This window comes from Alnus glutinosa, chromosome 3 (genome assembly GCF_958979055.1).
Source record: "Alnus glutinosa chromosome 3, dhAlnGlut1.1, whole genome shotgun sequence".
In the NCBI taxonomy this organism is placed as follows: domain Eukaryota; kingdom Viridiplantae; phylum Streptophyta; class Magnoliopsida; order Fagales; family Betulaceae; genus Alnus; species Alnus glutinosa.
Window position 1 is genome coordinate 6,519,464 of NC_084888.1, and position 27,932 is coordinate 6,547,395.

General features: G+C 39.3%; 2 protein-coding genes and 1 pseudogene across 2 annotated transcripts; 1 reads left to right on the forward strand and 2 right to left on the reverse strand.

Moving 5' to 3' along the window:
* Positions 1-2,150: 2,150 nt before the first annotated feature.
* Positions 2,151-3,880, forward strand: LOC133864295 (WRKY transcription factor 22). Its single transcript, XM_062300579.1, has 3 exons — positions 2,151-2,770; positions 2,882-2,992; positions 3,130-3,880. The coding sequence occupies exons 1-3, from the start codon at positions 2,355-2,357 to the stop codon at positions 3,599-3,601; spliced, it is 999 nt and encodes a 332-aa protein (XP_062156563.1). The 5' UTR covers positions 2,151-2,354; the 3' UTR covers positions 3,602-3,880.
* An 8,109-nt stretch (positions 3,881-11,989) lies between these two features.
* Positions 11,990-14,886, reverse strand: LOC133862239 (pentatricopeptide repeat-containing protein At3g61520, mitochondrial). The gene has a single exon (XM_062298013.1). It carries the CDS (start codon positions 14,793-14,795, stop codon positions 12,501-12,503), a length of 2,295 nt encoding a protein of 764 aa, XP_062153997.1. The 5' UTR covers positions 14,796-14,886; the 3' UTR covers positions 11,990-12,500.
* Positions 14,887-16,364: 1,478 nt separating this feature from the next.
* Positions 16,365-19,884, reverse strand: LOC133864063 (3-methyl-2-oxobutanoate hydroxymethyltransferase 1, mitochondrial-like; annotated as a pseudogene).
* Positions 19,885-27,932: the final 8,048 nt, after the last annotated feature.

Sequence of the window (27,932 nt, forward strand, 5' to 3'; positions counted from 1 at the left end):
AGGTTTGATTTCATAAATAGTTTTGTTCTTGCATTCAATTGAAAGATTCCCATGTTAGATTAGGTTGATTCAAGATCTTATCCAAAAATAAAACATCTTAATATATTGATAAACATTTTTTTTTCCATTAATTCATTATGAATACAATCCTTCATTAATGTAAGTTCACAAAGAGATTGTCTTTACAAATTAAATGATTGGTCATGCCTAAAATATACAAGTAATGCTACATCAGCTTTGAGGGTACACAATAGGAACTCTAATTCCACTACTGGTCCTGATATATGTCATAATTACGAATTACTTAGTTTAAAAAGTTCATAGAAAGTCCTGATAGTAAACTATAATTACAAATCGATTCATAGAGTCAAATTCCGTTAAAATTTTTGATAGATTCTATTAAATACCACGTCCGCGCCACATTAAACCAATAAGATGGCGACATGTGTCCATCTGAATAAAAAAATATAAATTTATTAAAAAAAAACAAAAATGAAAGGGGTGGCCTAATTGCCACCCCAGCCTCTGTGTAGGCCGCGACCACCCCCAGAGGGGGGGGGGGGGGGGGGGGTGGCTGCGTGCTACCCCTTCCTTTTTTGTTTTAAAAGAATAACTTTATTTATTTTAATTTTTAATAATTTTTTTTTATTCAAATGGACACGTGTCATCATCTTATTAATTTAATGTGGGGCTGACCTGACATTTAACAGAATTTGTCAAAAAATTTAACGGAATTTGACTCTAGGGATCGATTTGTAATTATAGTTTACCACAAAGATTTTCCATGAACTTTTTAAACCATATGGAATGATTCGTATTATGCCGTACCTTAGGGACCAGTGATGTAATTGTCCCTTAAAATTAGCTACAAAACCATGTAAATGGGTTGGAGTCTAGTTTTGAGGTTTTTTAGTTTTTTTTTTTATATTTTTAAAAAAATAAATTAAAAGAGAAAAATATGGTCAATAGTTGTGTCATATGGGTTGGCAAAATATCATTTTTCTTAGAATTATTTGAAATATATAGAGGTGAAAACGATTTTTTCCTTTATATTTTGTAATAACAACCATTAAAATATTTTAAATGAACTTCATTGAGGAATTCCCAATTGGGGTTGATTCGAGATTTTAAGTAATTTGATTGACAGATTTTTTGAGTTATTTATTGTAATAAAATCCTAGCCTTCGTCAATGTAGTTTTTATTAAAAAATATATATATATATTACCTTGCAACTTGAATGGTTTACAATCAAATATCTAAAATAAAATTCAGTTTTTAGTATGAACGAACCTCATTTTTTTGTTTCTTTTATATTACAATAAATTTGGCAATGAAAATGGCACTTGATTATAATAAAAATAGATTAGTCAATCACTCAATTTTATTTTATTTTAAAAAAAAATGCTATCTTTATTTGAATAATGATTAAAAATTAAATAATCAAGATTGAGACAAGTTTAGAATAAGTCAGATTTAGGAATTGATTTCACTATGTTTATTGTTTTATTTGTTCGAAAATATAAATGAACTTAAAAATGTTGATTTATACATTCAAATACTAAAAGAAAATAAGAATAAATTTGATCTAATTCTCACAAAAACATAGATAAAGCACTTATTATGGAACTTCCTTCTAATCAAGTGGATATGGGAGGCAATTGATTGGATTTCAAATGAGATATTTATTACTTGTATAATAAAATGAATCATTTTCATCCCAAACTCATCTTATTATTATTGCCGTCTTTAACTCCTAATATGATGAAAGGGAAAATAATTGCAGCACGTTGCAGGGGGCGCGTGAGGAACGCGGTCTTACCAACCCACTAACCCAGAATCGAAATTTTTTTTGATGAGGGCACCCGAATTCAATTCACTGGCCTCCACTTTTTCCACTCCCCTCTCTTTTCGTATTCTTTTCCACTTTGTCGGTATAACTCACGAGACGCACTTTGGTAAAGCGCGTGTGGGACGACAATTTTTTAGTCATTCGAAAATCTAGAGCCCAAAACACCCCTTTGACATTTTCCCAAGTCAAACCCCCTTGCCCCAAAACTTGTTTTCAATAGCAAAGAAAGCAGAAAAGATAAGCATAGAGTCATAGAGATGCCAAATTGCCTTCTCTCTCTCTCTCTCTCTCTAGACCTGTGAACACCCACTTTCTCTCTCTATATATACATGGCTTTATGTAATTCTTTTCCTCTCATTACACTCTTATCGCCTCACTTTTTTTCTCTCTTCTCTCTCTCCCACCAAAAGTCAGCGCCTTCTTTTGTCCCTCTCTCTATCTCTCTCTTTCCTCGAACAGTGGTAGCAGAGACAAAGGTACAGATTCACAGGAATTGTCCAGGCCATGGAAGAAGATTGGGATCTGCAAGCTGTGGTCAGAGGTTGTGCCTCCACCGCCACCTCCTCCACCACCACCGCCAACAACAACAACAACAACAGCGCTTCTTTTCTGGCAAATTTTCATCCAAACTCTTGCTTTTCTGCTTTTGGTGGCGAACAAGGAGGCCAGCTTTTCTCATTTCCAGATCCTTTTGAAGAAAGAAATGTTTTTGAGGAATTGCATGAGCTTTACAAGCCCTTCTTCCCCAAATCCGAGCCTCTCTCTCCACAAGCCTCGCCCATCTCGCCCATCTCGCCCTTCTCTTCCCTGTCCTCTCTCGCTGCATCCAAAGCCCAAACACAAAGACAGCAGCAACATCAGCAGCAGCAGCCTAAGCAGTCTCAAGCAGGCTCTGTGACCAACCCGAGGTCCAAAAGAAGGTAAATTAGCCTTACTTTCGATCTTAGTAAGCAAAAAAGCAGAGATTTGAAAAATACCCATTTCGTAAAATACGATCTTTGGTTGATAATTTCTTGATTTTTCCATTTCAGGAAGAATCTTCTTAAGAAAGTTTGTCAAGTACCAGCTGAGGGTCTCTCTTCTGACATATGGGCTTGGCGTAAATATGGCCAAAAACCCATCAAAGGCTCCCCATATCCACGGTTGGTATCTCAATCTCACCCATATTTTTTTATATAATTCATCATTAGAAAGATTAGCTATAATCATGTTTGTTTGGTACACTAAAATCATTTTTTCTTCTTCTTTGTTAATAATTTTGTTCTTCTTTGAATAATAGGGGCTACTATAGATGTAGCAGCTCGAAGGGGTGCTTGGCCCGGAAACAGGTGGAGCGGAACAAATCCGACCCGGGAATGTTCATAGTGACATACACAGCTGAGCACAACCACCCTGCCCCCACGCATCGAAACTCACTCGCTGGGTCCACGCGCCAGAAGCCCCTCACGCCCCAAACGGCGACAGCCGATGACTCCAAGAAACTCAACTCGACCAAGCCCTCTTCCCCGGCAACCTCCATGGAGGAAGAGCTTGTTGTACCCCAGATTACAACCACTGACAGCAAGGAAGAGAGAGAAGATATGGTGGAAGACGAGGAAGAAGACGAGTTTGGGATATCGGATGTGGCTCTGAGCGATGATTTCTTTGTGGGTTTGGACGGCTTCGCCAGCCCGGCCGCCGGAGACTACTTTCCCGATCACTTCCCGGCGACCTTTGCTCTTCCTAACTGGGTTGCCAACAATGCTGGCTGACCCTCAGCAATGTCAAATGCTGACGTGGATTAAGCTTTTTGTGACACAAACTTCTTAGCAAGAGAGAGAGAGAGGTGAATTGTGTAACGTTCTAGTGGAATCTAAAATTTAACGATGCTGAGTGAGTGTTGTAGATCGAGTAGGGAAAAAAGGAGTTATTCTCTGTGAAATGCAGAAGTAACGAGGTAGATAAATCATCATTTATCCTTTTTACCTCTTGTTTTGGTGAGAGTAAATTGAAGCTAGTGATTAATTCATTTCCTTTGTATACATTATTAATTTCTTGTGTTCTTGATTTTTGTGTATGCTTTAATTTGGTTTTGATTGATTTTCAATTTGCAAACAAGAATCTGTGGAAATGGTATACAACCATATGCCCCATTGAATAGCTAGATGAATTGCTGCGAGTGCCACACGACCGAGTGCCCATTTCCTACACTTTTCCATGATGGGTTTACATCTTTTTGGAGTATAGAGTAATGCTACCCATATCGTGCGTTTTATGTGTGGCTAGGTAAGCACGTATAGGAAAAGAAATTGTACACTCCCTTCTTGTTGGTGCTACTCTTGACAATTATGCAATAGCGGTTGGGATCGTCAGACCTGGTGGTCATGACCACTAGATTCGCGAGGTCCGATGGTCGTGACCATTATATCTTACGAACACCAAACTTGGTAGTTGTGACAAATTTTGATGGCTCAAAGGGTATTTTCAAAGGTGGTACTTGCGACACCTTAAAAGTTTGGTTGGAGGTGACCGAATGTTACGATCCTTATGTCCCATATGAGTTAAAATATATACATATATAAAAGTTCTTGGACGCCTTTCTCTTGCAAGTTGAATTTCAATAATGAATTCTACCCAAAAGTCTGTATTACTGAATAGCCCTAGCCGATCATGATAGAAATCAGACAATTTTTTTTTTTTAGACATGATAGTGCCAAAAAAAAATGAGCACAAAAGCTAACCACAAGTAGGTACATATGGCTAGCATTGCTCTTTGAATTATGTAGTTCAGTCAATTTTCACCACTAAATGCAAAATTCAACATTTGGGATCGTGGCCCACTGGCCCATGTTGGTAAACATATAAAAAAGGAGTAAATTTTAATGGAAAAGAAATGGTGTGCTTTTTGGATGATTTGGCATGATTTTGATTGTTGAATTTTTGGGCAGACGGGTGGCCAAATTCTAGGCTAAAGGGATCCGGACCCCTCATTGGACATGGTTATGGACACAAGAGGGGTCCAATGGAAACCCTCTGGCTCGTCAACAAATTGCTAGCAAGAAGTGAATGTTGTCATGTCAGCATCTTTCCAACATGAATTCTACAGCCTTTTTATTTATCCTCATATATAGTTGACGATGCCTTGCTACCATTGTCAAGAGACGAGCTACCAGAGATCGCGAGACTAGATGGGAATTTAAAGTCACCTACTGTTATTCCACCTTTTGTCAAGGACAAATAGCTGACATCCATAAAAAGGCCAACTATTTATTCTCTATTGATTTGAAGTTTTTTTTTTTTCCTTTTTTTTTTAAAAAAAAAAACAAAAAAAAAAAAGGTAATCATGCACGTAAAAATCTTATGCATTCTAAACATATATCAGCTTATTCACTATCGATATTCAATAATGATCTATTATAAATCAAATGACAATTTGAAAATTACATCATTTTTGGAAGATACAAATGAAATTTTTTAGGGTTACTCAATTTAATAGACTAAATTTAAAAAATAATAATAATAATAATAATAAATTTGTTATATCAGCATGGTACTAAACTAAGGCATGAACTATTGATTTGGTTAAAAATGTCATACCATTATTATAAAGATGTAAATAAAGCGTGAGTATGTTGGATTTTAGGGTTCCACAATTATCATCGGCTTCAAAAACCAAAATAAAGTTGATTTGACTAAACTAAACTCTAAACACTGTCCTCTACTGCTAACACATGAAAAGATGCACAGAAAAGTTTTGGCTCTTTTCTGTTTTGTTTATTCTCGGTGAAATGACAATAAATATATGAGCCACATGACACTTTTGAGGCCATTAATATAAGTTAATTTTACTTATTTAATTAAAATGGTTAGACTTTTCAACCATGGCTTACTAATTTTGTGTCGAGTATACAGTTTGTATCAAAAAATTATTAACTATAAATGTCACGTGTCATGTTTGAGTTATATTGAGACATAAATATACAACTATATAGATCAATCATAACCTGACTTATTTAATTAAACAAATTAGACTTCTCAATACTAGCTTTCTAATTTAGTGTTGAATTCACGGATCATATAAAAAATTAACGGTCCTAACCATTCCTAAATATTAGTTTACATCCAATATGTTTATATATTCTCGATCTTTTATCACTTCTAATTCTTTTAATTATTCTATTACAATGATTTTCAAGAATTTTCCAAAAGCTCCACTTTTTTATTTTTATTTTCTAATAGATAAGAATAAGTGTATTTAAAAAATCATCCATAAAACCTGATAAAATAACTATTTCCTCCGCATGTTCAATTTCTTTCAAATTCACAAAGATCAGTGTTGTGTAATAATTTGGTATTTACTTCAATACTTTCATAGGTGATAGGTCTCTTTATAATTTTTGTTTGACTACATGAATCGTATTTTTTTAAAAAAAAATGTTTTGTTAATTTTTAGAATTAATATTAAACTATTTATGAGATTCCCACATATTAAATATTAATATGAAGCAGGCGATATATAATATAATAAACATATAACAATAAACCGGCCTTGTTGATTAGAAAACTCGTTCCTCAAGAATAAGCACAAAGAGAGCATCTTCCAAAGTCAACACCACCTCTAAAGGTGAATTTTGGTTCAATCTCACCACTCCCAAGTGTCTTTAAGTTTTGCCGGTGAGCAACATTAAATTAATCAATACCATATTAATTAGATAGGTTTAGTTTGGATCCAAAGTTCTGAAATTGGAACTGTTGGGATTATAAGATACCATTCCCGTAATAGGATACAAAAGACACGTGTTCTAATTTCAACAAATTTAGTTCCAACTCGAACCATGCCCAATTCGAATTCATCCCGTCATTTTTCTCCATATTAGACTATGTAATAAATGTTTGTAATCTTCATCACAAGTGACTTTTTGGCAATATATCATTTAAAGAAAATTGTAGCTTAGTGGTGGATATTAAGATGTTTGGGTGTGCGATTTTTTTTTTTTTGATTTTTTTTTTCAAAATTTAAAATACCGAGAAAAGAAAAGAGTAAAAATTATGTTTGGGTAACAATTGTTTTTGTATTATATTTTATTATTTTTTAAAATCATGTTTGGGTTGTTTTTAAGAATTCAAATTCTACTCATATTTTATTCAACTTCTTATAATTTTGTCTCAGGTTTTCTAAATCATCCAAATATAATTTTAAAAAATAAGTTCTCTCGATATTCATAATTTTAAATATAATTAAAAAAAAGTCGCACACCCAAACAAAGGTCGCGACAAAAATTAGAGTTGAAGTCTTATTAGGGTTGCCTCTTCATGTGATATTTGCTCTATAATGCTTTTCGATTTTTTTTTTTTTTAATATTTTTGTTTTGGGTAAGGAAGAAGTAATATCATAATAATCATAAAATAAAGGGCGTGGGTGTTGTACACGCACGTGTGTGTGATATCATGTCCCATCCTTTTTTCCCTCTCCCACGTGTGTGGATTGATGAATATTATTATTGTCGGAATTAATTATTTAAAAATAATATTAATTTCTCATTAGTAACCTCATTAAGCCATGAAACCCTCACTTTTAATCAACTAATTTATTATTTGTCATAAATATCAAATTTAGTAATTATTTATTTATTTTGTTCAAAAAAAAAATTCATTATTTATTTATCAATTTTAGTATTAAAATACTGTTGTAGTTGGAAAATCAGTCATGTCAATTTCACAGTCCACACCAGTACGAGCCAATATATATATATATATATGATATGGAATAACTTTTTTAATTTCCCAAAATGTCCCAACAAAATGGCAAAGAGTTGAGTTGAAGAACTCGCAAAAAAAATAGACGTTATTTCAACAAGTAAAATGGTTGGCTCCGGAACCACCCTCTCATGTGGTGGACACACAGCCATTCATTTTTTGAATATTCCCAAAACTTAACTATTACTTTTTCTTTTTCAAAAAAAAGAAAAAGAAAAAAAAAACTATTACCTTTTCTTCCTTACACCATCTCCAACATATGCTCTAGCTACAACCACGTATTAGTATTAGCCGACCAAGGCTCTTATAGATCAATGAAATCTATTTTCTCAAAAAAAAAAAAAAAAAAAAAAAAAAAAAAAAAAAAAAAATACAACCAACCACGTATTAGCTAAATATAATTAAGGGAGAATTTTATTTATAATTTCTAAACTTTTACCCATTTTGAAAGAATGTATCTAAACTTTAAAACGTCTTAATTTTGGGTATTCATTTTAGAAAGTTTCAATCTCAGTCTTTGTTAGAATTTTTCGTTAAATTTTGTCAAAATTTTTAAAATACCCATTTAAGAAAGAAAAAAAAAAATGCAAGGATGTAAGTATTTGTTAGAATTTAAAGGAATTCGTAAAAATACCTATGCCTGAATCTTTGAAAATTTTTATACATTTAAAAAAATAATAATAAACACAGGAATATTTTAAAAATTTTGATAGGATATAACGGAAAATTATAACAGAGGACTGAGATAGAAACTTTATGAAAAATGAATATCCTAAATTAAGATGTTTTAAAGTTTAGGTACCTTCTTTCAAAAAATAAGAAAATTCAAGAGTTATAAGTAAAGTTTTATGTATAATTAATTTGCGAGCTATTTTTCTTCTTCAACAAATTAGTTTCACAGCATGTAAAATAGATTTTGCGCTACTGTAAATAGCTAGAGGTTGTTAATTACTGTAGCACACCAGTTGAATAAAATATCCATTCTTATTCTTTCTCTTCTTCTCCAATGGAAGTCCCCTACCCTCCCCTCTCCTGTTGAGTCTTCAACGTACACTCCAATCAACACAATCTTCCAGCTGAGCTCCAATGGCGAAGTCAAACCCCTCCCGGCCCCACCAATTAAAACCCTGATCGCGGCCAAGTCCCTGGCCCGCTTCAGCGTGCATGGACAACACGTTCTGCCGGCTTATGGAGTATGGGCCTCCCACATGTGCATGTATTTACTTGAACTCGTTGAAAACTCGTTCTCAGGTCAAATTGCGAAGACAATTGCCGGAGCAACAAATCTTTCACTTTTAATCATGTCGATTGTCGAACAAGAAGTTTTCTCTCAACTTGAGTTGGAAGGATTAACACGTGTCTTTAGAGTATGTGATTCTCACATATAATTTTTCTCATATGCTCGAATGACACACGTCAATTTAATAGTTTGGATGAAAACTTTTATCTTTTAATGTTTTTTGTTGAGAATAATCTTACTCCAAGTCGAATTGGGGTAGTAGTGTCCCAATTCGAGTCTAATTAGGACTCTTTAAAGAATTTGGTTAACAGTCCAATTTCCAGTTGAATGAAGATAGGACTTTCAAAACAAATCAAACTCCAGACACTCATATTTTATGCATAGAGTATACTTTTCCTATAAATAGGCTCATACCTCAGGTATAAACGACCGACTAAATATTTTATGTATAGAGTATACTTTTCTCTCGGAAGCTAATTTAAGCATTAAAATGAGACTTCCGAAAGGGTGAGACGTCTCTTAACACGCAGTTCACACCGTACCGAAAACTACGTAAAAGAATACGATTTAAGTAGGGTAGGATTTAAGGATTCAAGCAGTACCATGAGACCAGAAAATGGCAGTTGTCTTTTCTTTTGTGTGTTTGGTTTAATGAATTGTCAACACTATCCACCAATGGTTGCCCCTATACGTGTATGATAATAATTAGGCAAATCTTCTGTTGTCAATATTATGAACAAGACGCGGAATCTCGTCTAAAATGACTCATGCCGTGTCCTTACGTAATGTTAAGAGTTCACAGAACAGTAAGATGCCATCCCTCGGATGCCTTTTTGGTTAATTGAATGATTGACCATTGTAGATCAAGGACTTACCACCATCTTTCAAAGATTAATTTATCATGTTTTAGCTCTTCTAATGTCTACTACAATTAGCGAACAAACATTTTATTAGAGATACCTAACTTTTTTTTTTCTTTTTTGTCAATTTCAAGTTTAATAACTACATTTTGTGTTCATAATATATACATAAGTATGAAAAAATAAAAAATAAAAATTGGAAAACTTTACTTATAATGCTTGATCTTTTATCACTCTTGCAATTAAGGTATCCATCTTTCAATTTTTTCAAATTTCAACCCTCCGTTAAAATTTTTCGCTAAATTTTATCAAAATTTCCAAAATACCCCTATTTTTTTTTTTAAAAAAAAAGAATCAAAGATTCAAGTATGAGTATTTTTGTAAATTTTGACCAACACATAAATCATTGTAATTTTTTCTTTCTTTCTTTTTTTTTTTCCCTAAAAAAATGGAGGTATTTTGAGAATTTTGACAGGATTTAATGAAAAATTCTAACGGAATGTTGAAATTGAAAAAAATTGAAAGATCGATACCCTAAATTGACACTTTTTAAAGATGTAAAACCTAATTGCAAAAGTGATGAAAGATCGAGAGTTATAAGTGAAGTTTTTCCTAAAAAAAAATTAGAAAAATCATCACAATCTTAATTTGCCCTCTAAAGAAAATGATGCCTCCGCAGTTGTAGTTCTTACTAGTTTGTTCCTATAAAGCTTCACTGTTGTCGACAGTTTAGTATGGTTGTTTGTGTTCTGCTTCTGTAGTTCCCCTGTTTTTTGCAGCCATTCTTGTATCTTCTACGGGTTTTAAACAATAGTCCTAATTAATTAGTTTTTATCAAATTCGTATGATTTAATGATCCCCACATCAACCCCTTACCCAGTTAGTGAAATAGTTTTGTGTATATTTTCTACCTGAAGTCTCAATTAATCCTTTAAAATAGCAGGGGTACAGATTTTTTTTTTTTTTTTTGGTTTCAATGGTCAATTATGTTGCTCAAATGGCACAATAGATGCTTAAGAAGCCTTGATCTCCTTATAATTTCCCATTAAGAGACCATTTGCTTTTAATGCCTTATTTTGTCTTGTAACCTAACATGTGATAAGGGGACAAGAATTCTCTCTATTTTGTTTGAAATTGATAGCATTTATTTTATGATCAGAATTTAAAGTTTGAGCGTTTAACAGTGTACATGATGTCACATTATTTAAATTTTTTAAAAAGTGTGCTAACATTGACATCATGTATACTGTGTTACCGTTAAATAAACAAACTTTAAATCATAACTATAAAATAAACTACTATCTATTTTATTTGAAATGAAGTGGATAAAGATGGTTTATGTATATTTAAGTAACGGAATTTCATTAAAAAGCTCAAATACGCAACTTTTTTTTTTTTGAGATCTGCTGAAATGCACAACTTAAGTACACATGATGTATGTAAGATTAATACAATAATAAAATGTCAAGAAAGAGAATATGTGAATGTGGTGTGATCCAAGAGTTCCAACTCTTTCCAGTGAACCTTAAACTGACTGTACTAACTAACAAAACAAATGATGGAGGAAAAAGATAATAAAGAAAACTAGAAGGATCTGCCTTTTTACTATGGATCTGGCTTCCATGCGGTAAATGAAAGTACCGCACATCTGCGGTCATAAAAATTGAGGGTCCAGATTTTTTAAGGCAAACGACGTCGTGGAAGTGAAGAGGCAAACGGTGAAAACAGACTTTATTTCTCCTAGGTGTGCAGAACTTCCACAAAAGTAGCAATAGGAAGAAGAAGAAGACGAGGAAGAATCAGAGAGCTACGTATTTTAACTCTCTTTCTATATTTTTCTTTGATAATATATGGGATTGTATGGTGGAAACTCGATTTTTGTGCCCTGCATCTTGCTTTATTTTCACGATTAGCTCAAGATTTTTCTCCTGGGTCCCAATCTTTGTTCTGAGTCATTTTGCTTGCGACCCAAAAGGGGCTAACGTTGGGGGTCTTTGTTTAGTGGGAGAGAATTGGGCGTGGAGATACTCAGAAAACAGAGTAGGTTGAGGAAAACCCAAATGCACGTCAAAACGTAAACGAATTGAGAGTACCGTTTTCTTTCAATTGCCTTGAAACAGTTAAACGCTTGTTTTCACCGTTTGCCTTAAACACTTAAAACACAGTTAAATACTTTTATTTACCGCATGGAAGCCGGATCCCTTTACTATATGCTAACACCTGGTAAATTTGATGGCGACGTCCATTTCAGCATAATAAAGATGAAAATTAAAGAGGGAAAAAAAGTTCTTTAGGCAAAAAAAGAAGAAGAAAATAAGCCACATTCATAACATAATTTCTAGTCACGCAGACCACCAAAAAGGAAAGAGTGCGCTATACGATGAAATGGCTACCAAATCAAGCATGTTTAGATATTTCATAGGTAAGGTCAGAGAATGAAGCTTCAATAGTAGCCCTATAATCAAGCATTAAATGGCATGTACCTCGCAACATGGAGATGTCTCGACTGCATATAAATTATTAGCAACACGCAATGGAATACACCTACCTCCTTGTTGGTTAGTCCAACATGAAAGGATGGAACCCACCATGGACATGCATGGATACTGCAGCAACGATGTGCTCAGATAGACCCCCATGAGAAACTGAGGTTCTTCAAACAATGTTCTGTGTGAAGCCCAACAGACGTTCCAACCAGAACACAACAATAAGCCCAGAAGATCGAACAAGATAGTGCTTCCTTCTGAGTATGGCCAACTCATAAATGCAACGGAAAACTTTAAATAATCCCATCCCCCAGCTGCTAAAGCCATCCTATCCAGAAGAAACAGAAACCTCATATCCTTCAACAAATTTTTTCAACTTTCCTGTTTCACCAACTGCAGAAAGCCATTCAGTAAGCACCTCCATGGTTATATAATCAGGATTGCACGCCTGTTCAACCATTCTGTCCATAAGTTCAAATGCTTTCTCTAATAAATTTTTCTCCCTAAGGCCTTTGAACATAGCATTGTATGTGGTAATATTGGGCCTCACCCCCTTAACTTTCATGTCGTCCATCAGAGAAAGAGCAAGTTCTACGTCATTGTTCTTGCAGAGAGAATCTATTAGAATATTATATATTACAGTGTTGGGAGCAACTTTTGACGCAGAACTCAAATCTCTGAAAATTTTCATGGCTTCGTCAATTTTGTTGTTTAAGCAATACGCATGTATCAGTGCTCCATAAGTGACAACAGTGGGTACTAGACCCTCCTTAATCATCTTTCTCATCACTGTATGGGCTGTTGTGAAACTCCCAGTTTTGCTCAAATAGGAAATCAAAATGTTATATGTGACGCTATCAGGCTTAACTCCAGCTTGCTCCATTTCCTTGAGCATCTCATAAGCTTTATCCAACTTCCTCCTCTTGCAGAACCCACCAATGAGAACATTGTAGCAGACAGTGTCAAGGCAGAATCCAGCTTCTTTCAACTTTGATACGACACAGCTGGCATCATCCATCCTTCCAGCTTGGCTCAAACCCGAAATCAAGGTATAATAAACAATTGCATCTGGGGTGCATCCAGCTTTTAACATTTGATTGAAAAATTCCATTGCTTTATCAATATTGTTGACATTACAAAATGCATTAATCACGGTTGTATACGTGACTGCATTACCTTTCAGACCTTTACTTTGCCTGTCATTGAAGAACTCAACTGCACTATTGATCCTCCCATGTCTGCACATACCATCAACCAAAGTATTAAGGGTGATCACATTGGGAAACACTCTTTCCCTGTTCATCTGATCAAATAGCTCATGTGCCCTCTCAATTTCACCAGCTTTGCAGAACCCGTCAATCAAGCAATTATAGGTAACAGTATTTGGCACACATTTATTCGATCTCATCTGGTCCATCAAACTCAACCCTTCTTCTTGCCTCCCAACTTTACAAAGTCCATCAATCAGAGTATTGTACATGATTACATCAGGTTCAACAGACACCCCCCCACTCCCTCCTTTCATTTTCTCCAAAACCTCCAATGCCTCATCAACCAACCGAGACTTGCACATCCGATTAATAAGAATCCCAAAAGTTACCACATTGGGTTGAATATCCATCTGTTTCATCTCCGCAGTAAGCTTATTCATCCTCTCAAAATCCTCATCCCTTGCCAAGCCTGTCAAAAGCGCATTGCAAGAAACAGCTTCCACCGCACCACCAGATTTCATCACATGATGTAAAACATCCCAAGCATGACCTATGTTTCTATTCCTACACAATTTAGTAATCAACTGCGTTAGTTTAAAGCTATCCGGAAGCACACCACGTTCACCAAATTTCGACACCAACCCAACAATCTCCTCGCTATTGAAAGTCCTCCCCGGCCACTCCCTCCTCGACAACGCGGCAAAAACAATATCACCCGTAATATCATTGGGCGGACACTCTGCATTTGGTTGAAGCATTTCGTCAACCATACTATGTGCATAATCTGCGCACCCCAATCTGAATAGCACATCAATCACCACATTGCAAAAATGCGTATTTTTCAAAGACGGGTCTAGTTCGTTAACCACACCAAGCACCTCGTCCACCATCCTGGCCCTTCCCCAGCACCGAACAAGAAGTGTTGCGCCATTGATGGTAAGCGGCACGTTCCGCTCTTTGGACGTCCTATACAGCTCTAACAGCTTCTCCTGCCAATCGGGTTCGCGGCTCGCGAGCTCGAAAATGGCCTGGAAGGTCGAGGACAATGCATGTAAGTCTTGCGAAGGTGCATTCGACTGAATGTAGTCGAAGAACTTGAGCGCTTGGGAGGAAGAGGCCAAGCGGCGAGCGATTTGGCGAAAAAGGCCAGCAGAGGAAGAAGAAGAAGAAGAGGAAAAGAGGAGCTGGTGGAGTTGGGTGGAGCCAGAGTTCTCATTCTCTGGGGCTTGGAGGAGTTGGACTGCTTTGGTTATCAGCGAGTCTTCGTCTTGTGGTGGTGGTGGTGGTGGTGGGTTGGGTTCGGTGCAGAGGCGGCGGAAGAGGGGGTACGAAGGAACTTTGGGGGTTCGAGATTCGAGAAGGCGGAGGAGGAGGAGTTGGGATTGTTTTGATGAAGAGAGTGATCCGTTCATTTTGTTGGGAGAGACAATCAGGATTTTGCTATTTCGCCTTTTGTTGCTTCACTCTTCGCTGCTTAGAAGACTGGGAAAGAGTGTTTGAATATGGAATAATTTTTTTTCAAATTTCAATAATTATTTCTAAATTAAATCATAAAAAACTAATCATATTGTTTGTAAGTGATAAAAAATTAAAAAATAAATAAAAAATAAAAAATAAAAACTATCTTCTCAAAAGTATTAGCAAACGAGTCCATATCGTATTAACATTAACCTGATCTGAAAGTAGGCATTCAAATCAATACCTCTATTACTTTTCCATGTTAAAGAGAGATGAGCAGTGTAATTTTATTTTTCTACAACAGCAGATGTGACATCAGAGACACTATTTTGCTTAAAATTAATTTTTTTAAGCAAAAGAGGTGGACAAAGAAGGGATGAGGAGAGAATTTTTAGCATTTCCCATTTATTATTATTGTTCTCTTGAAATTCTCGGCAAAGAATTTGGGCAGGCAATGAGAAATGGAGGTGTAGGGTACGGGAGGTGAGCCATGCATCTCGAGTTGCTTAAAGACCCACCAGGGGCACCCCAGTGCCCAGTCCCACACCCTCTCTCTCATTTCAGGAGAACAGGATCCAGCACAGGCATTGTTAAGGTTTTCATTGATGTGATGGGACTCGTTACAAGGAAAAATCCCAAAAGAAAATGGGACCAACAATAACCGATTTTCCAGGTATCCAAAAACATGCACTAAAACGAAGCCATGGCCCGACGACTTTTGAGATTATGACCAGGACACAATCATCCGGTCAAGCTGTGTGCACATGATTCTTGTGATGCGCATAAGCATTGCAATCTGTGCGTTTTACCTCATGCAATCATTTCATCAGTGGAGCCATTATTATAATATTCTCTATAGTGAAACGAGCAGGTCGGCCACTAAACTTTTTTGGCCTACCTCAACTTGTAAACAATGGCAGTGCAACTGGAATAGGTATCGGGTCCAAATCTAATGCACAAAAAGAGAACATCACAATTTCGCTTCAGAATTATATATGTATATAGCTTTCTGAATATTGCAATTTCTACAGTTTATTTTTGCACAGAAGATTCACCGGAGACAAGCCAAACTCCAGAAGAATAATCTGGAGAGAAACCATATCAAATCCATGCTTCTAGATGCTATGACTTTGGAATACTTGACATAATAAATCACATTCCATGACAGTAGGTTACAGATCAGCACTGGTCAATGAAAGTAGTAACAGAAGGAACAAAACAAAAAGGAGATCCTATCTACCTGTTTGATGGCAAAACGTTTTGGCGTTAAATACTCACTTGGGCTACTCGTATTGCTCAGTTATGAAATCATAATAGATATCATCTCGTAATCACCTTTTAAGCCTTTTTCCAACTACTTTAAGCAAGAATAACTTTTTGATCATGCCTAAAAGTTGGTTTCCAACGGCACATTTTCGACGCCTTTCTTCACCATTACAAAAGGAGAAAAAAGGAACTGGTAAAGGGTGGGAGCACTGACACTTCTTTAATTCCAACTGCTAAACATTAAGAAGACAAGAGCCTGAGTATCCACAGCTTTTATTGAGAATTTATATTTGACATGTTCTTCGAATCATAAACATGACAAAAAAGGGGAAATCATTTAACTGCTGCAAAAATAATTTTACTCACTCTTCATTTTCATCAGTTAAAGAAATGGCAAAACATAAAAAAAGTGAATCAAATTAAAACCCCACCACCGAAGAAGGCTGCCAGTAGAATTGCCTGAAAAAGTGAAAATTACTTGCTGGGCTTTTTACCAACACAGGATTAAGCAGTGCCAATCTTCTCAGCTGCTGCAAATGCTGCTTTGTCCAAACCTAACTTCTGGAGCTCATTTAAGAAACCATCGACATAACTGGCACTGATTTTATACGGGCCCAGGAAATGAACCATTTGTGACTTCTTCCTTATATTAATTCCAAGAGAGCTTTGTTGATGACATCTCCCACATGTGCATACTGCTTACAGAACTTCGGTGTAACCTGCAAAAGGAACAGTCTCTCTTGATGGAACATTCAAATGAAATGGGAAGGAGAGAAAATTTAGCCACAGTTGCAGTTCTGGAGGTAAACCTTGGCATGATGGGGATGCTGAAGCATTCCAAGCAAATCATGGTAAACTAGAACCTGTATCAATGATGAAGTTTCATTATAGTTGAACATAAAAATGTAGTGGAGGTACACCATTGTTATGGCAGGAAATAATTTGGATTTGGGAATTATCCAATGCCCACTATTATTTGCACATCAGAATGGGAAGCTAGGTCGCTTCTACCCCGATCTTGATAGTTACACAGAAAACAGTGAGCGATCATAACATCAATGAAACCAAAGTAAAGAAATTCATCACTAGCTAAATCACAACCAGGATGAATCTTCCAAGTGAATAAAAGGAAAAGAAACAAATGTGCCTAAAGTTCACTCTCTACTTTGCTTTCAAAACCAACTAGAACACTAAAAAGATTAATCACTTCTAAACTCTAACAATAGCTAGAGTAATCTAAACTCTAAAGGCCGCCCTTTGACACCTACTCTACTGTTTTCTTTTTCTTTTTCTTGCTTTAAGAGAAGGAGATCTTTCTTTTTATTTTTATTTTTTGGAATCTACGTCACTATTGGCATCATCTCAGTCAATGGACTAAAAAACTTTCTTTTAAGCACAAAGGAAAATCTTCCAATTATTGCAGGAGTTGCCAATTTAAGTTACTGCAAAAGCTACAACCCAAAGAAGCAAAAGGCCAAAACGCCAATGTAATTAACTTGAACAGACTTCTTACCAAACTCAAGGCCTCAAAGGACTGATTCACTTCTACCAGAAAGTAGGCTGCGACGTCTTCTCAAAGAACTTTCTAGACAATTTTCAATTGTTTTCATAATAATCTAATATACACATTATCATAATGTTTAAGCAGAGGCTGTTTCTTATAAAAGATGGTTCAAACACAGCTTAAAATATATCCAACAAATAAGTAAACAAAGAATAGCAACAACAGAAAAAGAAAGCCAAAATTATTATGGGCTCTACAAACAACTAGTAAGCTCTATACTAAAAGTTTAAATAAACTGATGGAGGCTTGAAAAAAATCAATGCCTATGCTCTATTTGATACAATCAAAAGTTTTTATAAACTGAAAACTTTTATTTGACCTTCTTGTATAAATAGAAACTCTTTGTAAAGTTGGACACCAGTATTAAAGGTACCATGACAGTCCCCTATTAACCATCAAGAGCCCTGCTATTACACTGTATTGCACAATGATTTTCTAAAGAACTTTGTCACAATCTTCACAATTAAAACCATATTTGATCTCTCTCCTCAAAACCACTTAGTAATAATCAGAAAATTCCAAATGCAAATACATATAAAATCAACATCTTTACTAACAAAATATAGGTAGAACCACATCTTGTTAAATAAACTTACTCAATTAGCCTACTATCTATTCAACACCTAAACAGAATAAATATATAGACATCTCAAGCATACATATACCAACCAAGAGTTATAGAGCTCGATCAATGATCTAACCTGCCCGCTGCAAAAAGGTCCAGCCCCAATACCAATGTTAGGAATTCGAAGAGCTGATGTGGCTGCAGCAGCCACCGGTGGAGGCATGCACTCTAAACAACAGAAAAACACCCCGCTTCCTGCAAAGCCAGCGCAGTCTCCACAACCTGCAGAGAACAACATCTTTCATCATAACAACAAAATGCACAAAACACAGTTCAAGTGGGAAGCATAGCCTCGATAAGCACATCGCATAGTGTAGGTTGAGAGTTTAAAATCCCATGGTCTGGTAATTGGCCGGTGCGTGTGGAACGGGGAATTACACGTGTGGGAGAATTAGTAGGGGCAGAGCCCCGACACACTCGTCCTAAAAAAGAAAAAAAAGAAAAAAAATACCAACACAACAAAACAAACAAATACGTAGGCGCGCACACACAAGTGAGAAAGTGAGTTAAGAGACCTTGACAACACTAGCAAGATTCTTGCCCCTGAGGCCTGAATGGCTTAATCCCCCAAGAACGCTAATGGCCTGAGGGGTGAGTACCACATGCCCCATCACTGCAATTCCAGCTTCAACAATAGCTCTCGCTGCAGTGATTCTCGAAGGCGACCCTCCTTCCAATTTTATCACATCCATGCCTCCTTCCTTCAAAACCTCACCGCCGTATCAACTGCCTGCCCACAATCCAAACTGCAACAATCACCAATCATTGCACACTTAAAATGGAAATCCCAAATCATAATCGTTAGGACTAAATGATTAAATTTCACCATTTCGTTTCAGCTTGAGGTTTTGGACAACTCTTCAAAAAACGAAAAGAAACAAACACGTCCTTATATCCTTAGTCATCCATTATTCTCAGCAACCAAACCGAAGCAATAACAACTTGGAAAAACAAAAACCCTTGAAAATTTTGGTTTCGTTACATTGATTCCCCCACTACCTGATTGGTGCTGGATTCGTAGGTCCCAAACGGCAAGTCCCTGATGAGAAGCGGGCGGGTGGCGCTACGCGCCACGGCGCGGCAATGAACAAGCATCTCGTCGAGCGAGATAGTGAGGGTGGTGTCGTGGCCGTGCACGACCATGGACGCCGAGTCACCGACAAGGCACACGTCGATGCCTGCGGAGTCTAGGTGCACTGCTGACGGGTAATCGTAGGCGGTCACGACAGTTATGGGCTCGCCCTTGCGGTGCTTTCGCTTCAAGTGAATCAAGTGGGTCAGCGTCACTCTTTGGTTGGGATTCTGGGCTTCGGGCCGCTGTAGACGGTGCTCTTGGGGACATTGCTCATGCGCGGAGAATGGCGTGGGGCTTCACAGCTGACTTGGCTCTAGAGAGGGCGGCGATGAGGCCCATTATCTATCTATTCCCTGAGGCTGAGAGTCTGAGACACTGTCAGAGAGGTGAGTGTGTGGGGGAGCTGTATTTTGTTTGGTTGAATTGATCGTCTAACATATATTTGCAAATAATTGGGGGGGGCAGGGCCGGCAGGCGTTTTGGGTGCGCCGCCTTCGCCAACTTGAATCGGTGGGAAGCTGCATTTTCTAACTACCTCTTTTGTTTTCAGTGCGGAACGCTATCCACGCGCTCTGTTGAAGCCTGCGAACGTCACTATTGGAAACCGTGACGGCGTGACTCTAATTCGAGTCAACGAATAACAAGTCAAATAAATAAATAGTATTGTTTGCCAGTGTTAATAACAAGAGGGAGCTAAAATTTGGAACATATATATATATACATGAATTTCTTTGAAATTTTCTACAACCTTTTATATATATATATATATATAAATAAATGATATGTGTGTTAGAATGTTAGCACAGTTTCTGATATGGTAGTTGATGAACCAGTTGAGCCTATCTTCGCTATCCTGCAAATGAAACAAACTACGTCGGGGGGAATCCGACAATCCCACTCCGATGCCTTTGTCAGTTTTTATCTTAAGTGTATATCACTCTTATATCACAATGAGCAATCTGAATTACCTGTCCCGTAGTGAGGTATTTATACATGTCGTGTTGCAAGCGATCTGGTTCCTTTATTGGACCACGTGTCAGGTTTGGAGTGGGATCAGGGCACACGCTTAACAATCGTGGCCAGGTTGGTTTTTTAACCGTCTGGAGATCGTGGAGAATAATGCTTTACGACCACTACTGGAATCTGTTCTCAACCGCCGACGCGATCGTGGTCTAGTCGGTCTTCAACCGCTCTTAGATCGTGGGGACACCTTCCTAAGTAGTAGCGGTCGTGCAGGTAGTGGGGTTTCCTCCCTTGCTGGTATAAGGTCGGTAATTTACCGTCCTTAGCCTTATCGTGGCAGTCGGCAAATTACCGACTTTAAATACGCATACTCGGCTAATTAGCCTCAGTCGCCGAGAGGCACTTTAATAATGGGAGTGAATAACCTCGGCGATATAGAATGTTGGCACACAAGGCTGTACGAGCAGGCTACTATTGGCCGACGATGAATCAAGAGTCAATGGAAAGGGTCCGAAGGTGTGACAAGTGCCAAAGGTTCGCCAAGTTACAAACAAAACCACCAGCAGAACTTAGCTCAGTTTCTTCACCGTGGCCGTTTGCCCAATGGGGGGTTGACATTGTAGGGCCCATGCCCACGGGAAAGGGGAATTGCAGGTTCCTGGTGGTTGCAGTAGATTACTTCACCAAATGGGCAGAAGCGGAACCTTTAATGACTATCACGACCGGGGCAATTAAACATTTCCTCTGGAAGGCAATCATATGCAGATTTGGGATACCTTACGCCCTAATAACTGACAATGGAACGCAATTCAACTGCAAGCCATTCCAGGAGTGGTGCGATGAGCTCAAGATTCGGCATTTTTTCTCGTCGGTATATTATCCACAGTCAAATGGGCAGGTCGAAGCAACAAACAAAACTCTGGTGACGATATTGAAGAAAAAACTCCCGAAGCGTAAGGGAGGATGGGTAGAATACCTACCAGAGGTTATGTGGTCATACCGGACGACAGTTAGCTCAGCAACTTCCGAAACTCCTTATTCACTAGCCTTCGGGGTCGAAGCAGTAATACCAGTCGAAATTGGTTCCCCAAGCTTCCGCATCCAACACTATAATCCCGGATTCAACAACACAGGATTAAAGCTACACCTAGATCTTCTGGAAGAAAAACGAGGAGATGCGAAAGTCAGAACTTCAGCTTATCAAGAAAGGGCAGCTCGGTATTATAATAAAAGGGTGAGGCCCCGCTCGTTCAATGATGGCGATTGGGTGTTACGGAGGATCACTGCGGCAGCTAAAGACCCCACGGAAGGGAAACTAGGGCCGGTCTGGGAAGGGCCATTCCGAGTTATTAAAAGCAATCCAAAAGGAGCGTACCATCTTGAAGATACAAATGGGAAAAAGCTGCAGAGACCGTGGAATGCCGAGCATCTCCGGAAATATTATATGTAATTCCGCTTATATTATATGTAATCTGTTTATTTTTAGACTTAATGTTTATCAATAAAATGCAGATTCAGACAGCATATTATATCCGAGTACAACATTCGCGATACCGAGACTTGAATCACGTTGAGGGGATTCAAGTCGGTCAAGCTCCGAGTTTTGAATCACGTTGAGGGGATTCAAACCGGACCAATTCCGAGACTTGAATCACGTTGAGGGGATTCAAGTCGGTCAAGCTCCGAGTTTTGAATCACGTTGAGGGGATTCAAACCGGACCAATGCCGAGACTTGAATCACGTTGAGGGGATTCAAGTCGGTCAAGCTCCGAGTTTTGAATCACGTTGAGGGGATTCAAACCGGACCAATGCCGAGACTTGAATCACGTTGAGGGGATTTAAGTCGGTCAAGCTCCGAGTTTTGAATCACGTTGAGGGGATTCAAACCGGACCAATGCCGAGACTTGAATCACGTTGAGGGGATTCAAGTCGGTCAAGTTCCGAGTTTTGAATCACGTTGAGGGGATTCAAACCGGACCAATGCCGAGACTTGAATCACGTTGAGGGGATTCAAGTCGGTCAAGCTCCGAGTTTTGAATCACGTTGAGGGGATTCAAACCAGACCAATGCCGAGACTTGAATCACGTTGAGGGGATTCAAGTCGGTCAAGCTCCGAGTTTTGAATCACGTTGAGGGGATTCAAACCAGACCAATGCCGAGACTTGAATCACGTTGAGGGGATTTAAGTCGGTCAAGCTCCGAGTTTTGAATCACGTTGAGGGGATTCAAACCGGACCAATGCCGAGACTTGAATCACGTTGAGGGGATTCAAGTCGGTCAAGCTCCGAGTTTTGAATCACGTTGAGGGGATTCAAACCGGACCAATGCCGAGACTTGAATCACGTTGAGGGGATTCAAGTCGGTCAAGCTCCGAGTTTTGAATCACCTTGAGGGGATTCAAACCGGTCAAAGTCTTAGATCCGAATCAAATTTGAGAATTGTCTAAGTATGAAATCTAAGAACAGTATGAGTATGCTGGAAAATAGAGTAAAACATATACAACACTAATATAGAATTTCCGAATGTTATTAATATGGAAAAGTAAAGGTCAACAAAAACGCCGAAACAAAAGGCGCCGAAACCAAAAGCGTGCTAAGTCCTATCTGTATTCGGTTCCCTAGAAGCTGGGCTATCAGGAGCCTCAATTTCAGCGGCCTTAGTCGAAGCACCCAAGTCTGCCGGCTCAGTCACCTCATCAGCTGTTCCGACGTCTTCACCAACCCAGTCCGGGACATCAGGAATCAAGTCTCGGCCAATTTCCCGTAACTCCAAGATAGCCTGCTCAGGGACATCCATAAAGTCGGTATAATTCAGCCCGGCAAAATTCGGGGAAGGCGTCGGAGGGTTAAGCACGAATTCTTTAAGGGAATCGAAACCCCAGCTAAACCCATTGACCCAGGTTCGATCTCGAACTCGGGTGAAAGCAAGGATCTGACTATGAAACCGATCGGCCTTTGCTTTATAATGAGCAGCCTTCGACTTGTAGTGCTTGGACTTCTTCCGCAGCTCGCTGGACTTCAGTTTAGCCTTTTGCAAGTCGGCCTGAGCAGCCTGCAAGCCCGATTCGGCCTCCTTCAATTTTTCTTCAAGCGCCTCCAACTTTTCCCCCGCAGTGCTCCTAGCCTCTTCAGCTTCCCGCCGAGCATCTTCGGCGATTCTTCTCTGCGCCTTCGCCGCACTCAGATCCGCTCGCAACGCAGTATTGCTACACGATGTGGCCGAGTATCTTGTCTCGACAGCATCCGTATGAGCCTTAAGCGCAAACAGTTCGCGAGTCCGCGCATCGAGCTGGGCGGATAGACCATGATTGGCTACCTCGGCCACATTTCGCCTGAGCTCGGCGTCAGCAATCAGCGCGTCATAACTAGCAAGCTCCGATTCCCGCTCAGCAAGAAGCTTACTCAACCGAGCCACTTCGGATTCCAAGGATAACTTCCGGGCTAATTCAAGCTCAAGCTCAGAAATCCGTTGTCGAAGTCCGGCCATAACCGGGACCTGATTTCGGTGGAAATCCCTATGCTGGTCATAAAGAGCAAGGGTATCCACCAATTGCTGCCGAGCAAAGAAGAAACTTAGAAAACAGAATATCAAAAGCCAAACACAAAAAGAAAAGGGAAAAGCAATTTACCATGGTTTGCAGACGGACTAACGAAGCAATCATGTCTTCGGTCGGTATGCAACCAACGGTACTTAACCCCAAATAGTCGGCTGGAGTCAAAGCCCGAACCGCGTCCATAATTGGCCCAGCTAAACGCTCTTCCAAAGAAGCCTCGTCAAATTCATACTCCTGGGCCGGCCTAAAAAACCCAACAGAATCACGAGTGGGTTCCCTCACTGGCCCGTCTTCTCCAAGTCGAGGCTCGACGAAAGGCGTGCTAGAACTCGGCCCTGCCCCGTCCGCGACGGGCTGAACTATAGGTCCAACACTTGGCCCTATGGCTGTGTTCTCGGCCTCTATTTGCGCAGAGCCCGTGTCTTCACCAACCTCAACGCCCATTCTTGGTGGCGATATTTGACAAGGCTCGGTATCGGTTTCCACTCGTGCATTCAACAACTCGGGTAAAGCCGAATCTGTTTCAGAAAGGGCGGTCTGGAACACCTCTTCCCTAACCACAGGCGGAAGGATCGCGTCTTGGCTTACGGGTTCCGTGCTGACCACGTCCTCGTTATGAAGGGCCGGTACTTCCCCTCTTGTTGAATGTTAAGGCTCAGCCTCCTCCTCGGTACTTCGGGGTGGGCACTCAGAGGCATTCAGGGCGGCCACTGGATCCGAGTTGGGAATGGCCTCATCACGAAGTACTAACACTTCGCCTAGGGATGGGCACTGAGGCGCTCCCTCCTTCTCGGTACTCCGATGTGTGCCCTCAGAAGCAACTATTGCTGAAGGATCGACGCGAAGGGAAATACCCTTAACCGCCGAACCAATCGACTTGAGGTATGACCGGGCCTCCTCGATCCTCGGTCTTTTCCTAACAGATTCCCTTTCTGCCTCTTCATCTGGTTGAGGCCTTTCTTGCAAAGCCTTTGATTTTTCAGCCGGCTTCTCAACGACCTTCTTCTCGGCCATTTTCTTCTTTTCTGCGGCCTTTTTGGCTTTAGCTTCCTGTTCAGCCCCTATCCGTTGGGCATCGGCGAGAAGCTTCTTTACAGTTTTTGGAACCTCTTTTGGCTCCTTTGACTTCTTCGGTCCGTCAGAGACCTTCTCTTTACCCTTGAGAGTGGTAGGCATAGGATCTTCTCTCGGTTTCTGGGCCTTACCTTTCCTCTCCTTCAGAAAAGGAAGGTCGGAAATCGGGATTTCGTACCCGAGCATGTTCCGCATATTTTCATTCGTGACAAGGTGGTCGAAATCCAACACCACCTTAGCATCCTCGGCTGATGTAGCCTTCACAAAGGCAAGTATGGTGTCGACATTGTCGATTTGCTCATCATTTAGATCAGGGGCTTCCGACGCCCCGACTCTCATGCGACCCCAATCTCGGGGAACCCTCTGATCCTCTGACAATAATAACTGTTCCGGCTTTTCCCACTGGCCAGAAACTCGAAATGTTTGCTCCTTCCACTCTCTATTGTTTGAATATCTCCAGGCTAGATGGATGATAGACGGCTTCTTGTGAACGGTAAATTCTACCGTACCGTCTCGGCGGAAACCAGCTCGGTAGATTGTGAAAAACTCGTCTATGGTCATCCTCTTCTGGAGCTTAGTCATCCAGAGAACAAAAGAGCCGAACAGGTACCTCCATCCGTTCGGCTTTACTTGGGAGGGAGCCACCCCAAGCCGTACTAATAATTCCCGAGCTATATCGGGAAGAGGAAACCGACATCCGGCCATCAGCATTCGCTCTGTAATGGTTACATCGCCGCCGACGATGGACAGTTGATCGGAATGCTGGAAATGAAGACTTACGGAAGACGGAATACTATAACTCCGGCGGAGGCGTCTCTCCTCAGAGGCCAGAATCAAAGACCTGTATCTGTTCTCATGAGGAACGAGAGTAGGGTCGCCCCCGACTTGAGCACTGTCAGACTCAGAATCAGAACCCATGGCGTGACTAAGGGTTCGAAGGAAGTCGGTAAAATATTCGAGGAAAGTCGGTAAAATGTTTGAAGGAAGTCGGTGAAATGTTTGAAGGAAGTCGGTAAAACGTTTGAAGCAACTCGGAAAGCCGCTTGAAGATAATCGGGGAATAGAAAATTTCGCCGGAAAGAAGAATTCTCGCCGGAAAACTCAGAGACGTTTTACGGAATAGTAAATGGTCAAATGGGAGAATGAGGGGTGTATATATATATACTCCTCCTGAGAGTAGCTGAAAAGACGCTAATTAAATGCGCCGGGATAAAAGATTTTATTACCGTCGGGTCTACAGCTGGCCTCGGAAGACAAGCCAACGCGCATCTGGCGCGTGAATCAGTTGTCACGGCGAAAAAACCAGCAAGTGTCGACACGCGCAGCATAGCAACCCAAATCAACCTAATCATAACCCTGCGATTCAAGGATATGAACCGACTTGACAGCAGGTTTCGAATCTCATGATGACCAAGTCCATTATTTGGGATGGCTCGGATTTCGAAAAAAAAAAAAAAAAATTCTTTTAAATGTCCCGATATTCTAACGGCTTCCAGCTTACTTCAAATTTTGAACTAGGCAAAAATGTACAGAAAAATTCCTTTTACCGAAACTACGTCGTGCAAAAGGAATTGGGGGGTAACTGTTGGGAAATAATCCCGATCTTGCCCAATGGGCCAGATTCACGGCCCATCAGAATCATACTCGGCTAATTAGCCCATTGGGCAAGATCGGGATTATTTCCCAACAATGTGTTCTTTAAACATATGAGAAACACACATTATTTTATAAATCATATTAAAAAGGCATATAAGAAGTACATATTATTTAAGTAACATGTGTTTATCACATGTTAAGAGACACATGTCAATCTTATATGTAGATTGTAAAAAATTTTCAACAAACCGGGTTATAAGAAATTTCTGTCTTATATATATATATGTCGGGGTGGGCACAAGTCAGGGGTTGGGTTTCAACCTTTCCTTGAACCCGCCCCGTGATGGGCAAGTTCCAGAAAATGGTTCCGAGCCCATTTAAAAATATAAATAAATAAATTCTTTTTCGTCTAGGTATCGAGTTCTCGGGGTGGCCCGGAAATTGGCTATTTCCGTACGGGTTAGGGCATTGCGGGTATCTACTTAGAAACCAATCCAAATCCCAGAAAATCAAGAGACAAACTAAGAAAAATATAAAATCTTGAACATCCCATTTAAATCGAAGAACAAATTACTATACTTTTTTTTTTTTTTTTCTACGTACCTTTTAATGGATTTTAAAACCAAAGAACAAAATACCAAGCATATTACAAACTTACAAGAAATATCGAATACTAGTTATTGTAGAATATAAACTTGAGTCGGCTGTACTAGTAACAGAGAGAGAGAGAGAGAGAGAGAGAGAGAGGGGATTGTTATGAAGAACCCATTTCAACCGTATAAGGAGTTTCTAAAACCGGAAGGCAGAGGGTTAGAATTGGAAAAGACCGTATGAAGACAAGTTGGAAGGTTGGAATTAGAAAGTCAAGCTCCTTCTACGAGTGGGGGTGCGCCGTTTGGAGTCTTGGAGAAGGATTTTCAAATTCTATAGAATGTGAGATGTAATATATTGCCACTCTAAGGTGTAATTTTTGACCGTCTCTGCTCACATGACGATTTTTATTTTGACTTTTTTTTAGAAAAAAAAAACCCTAAAACTAATTAGGAGACTATCTTGTTACATAGACAATATAATCAAGAGTTGTGTTTTGAGAGACAAAATATCATATCTCCAAGAATGCATAAGATCAAGGTTTGAGAAAAATAAGTAGAAACGCTAGCCTCGGGGCGGGGTGGGTTTACGGGTAGGGGTGGGCATAACCCGCCTGAACCCGCATACCGGCCCCGCCCCGCACCACACCAATATATATATAGAGGAATGCTACATATCATCCCCTTGTCCTCTTTTTGTCCTCCCAAAATTGATGTGGCTCTTAAAATCACCATTGAATTTATGATAGATCATTGTTGGATTTTGATCCAATGGTGATTTTAAG

Coding starts and splice junctions, on each gene's coding strand:
- LOC133864295 (XM_062300579.1), top strand. CDS start 2,355: ATGGAAGAAGATTGGGATCTGCAAGCTGTGGTCAGAGGTTGTGCCTCC. Junction 2,771..2,881: donor AACCCGAGGTCCAAAAGAAG/GTAAATTAGCCT, acceptor TTTCCATTTCAG/GAAGAATCTTCTTAAGAAAG. Junction 2,993..3,129: donor AAAGGCTCCCCATATCCACG/GTTGGTATCTCA, acceptor TTTGAATAATAG/GGGCTACTATAGATGTAGCA.
- LOC133862239 (XM_062298013.1), bottom strand. CDS start 14,795: ATGAACGGATCACTCTCTTCATCAAAACAATCCCAACTCCTCCTCCTC.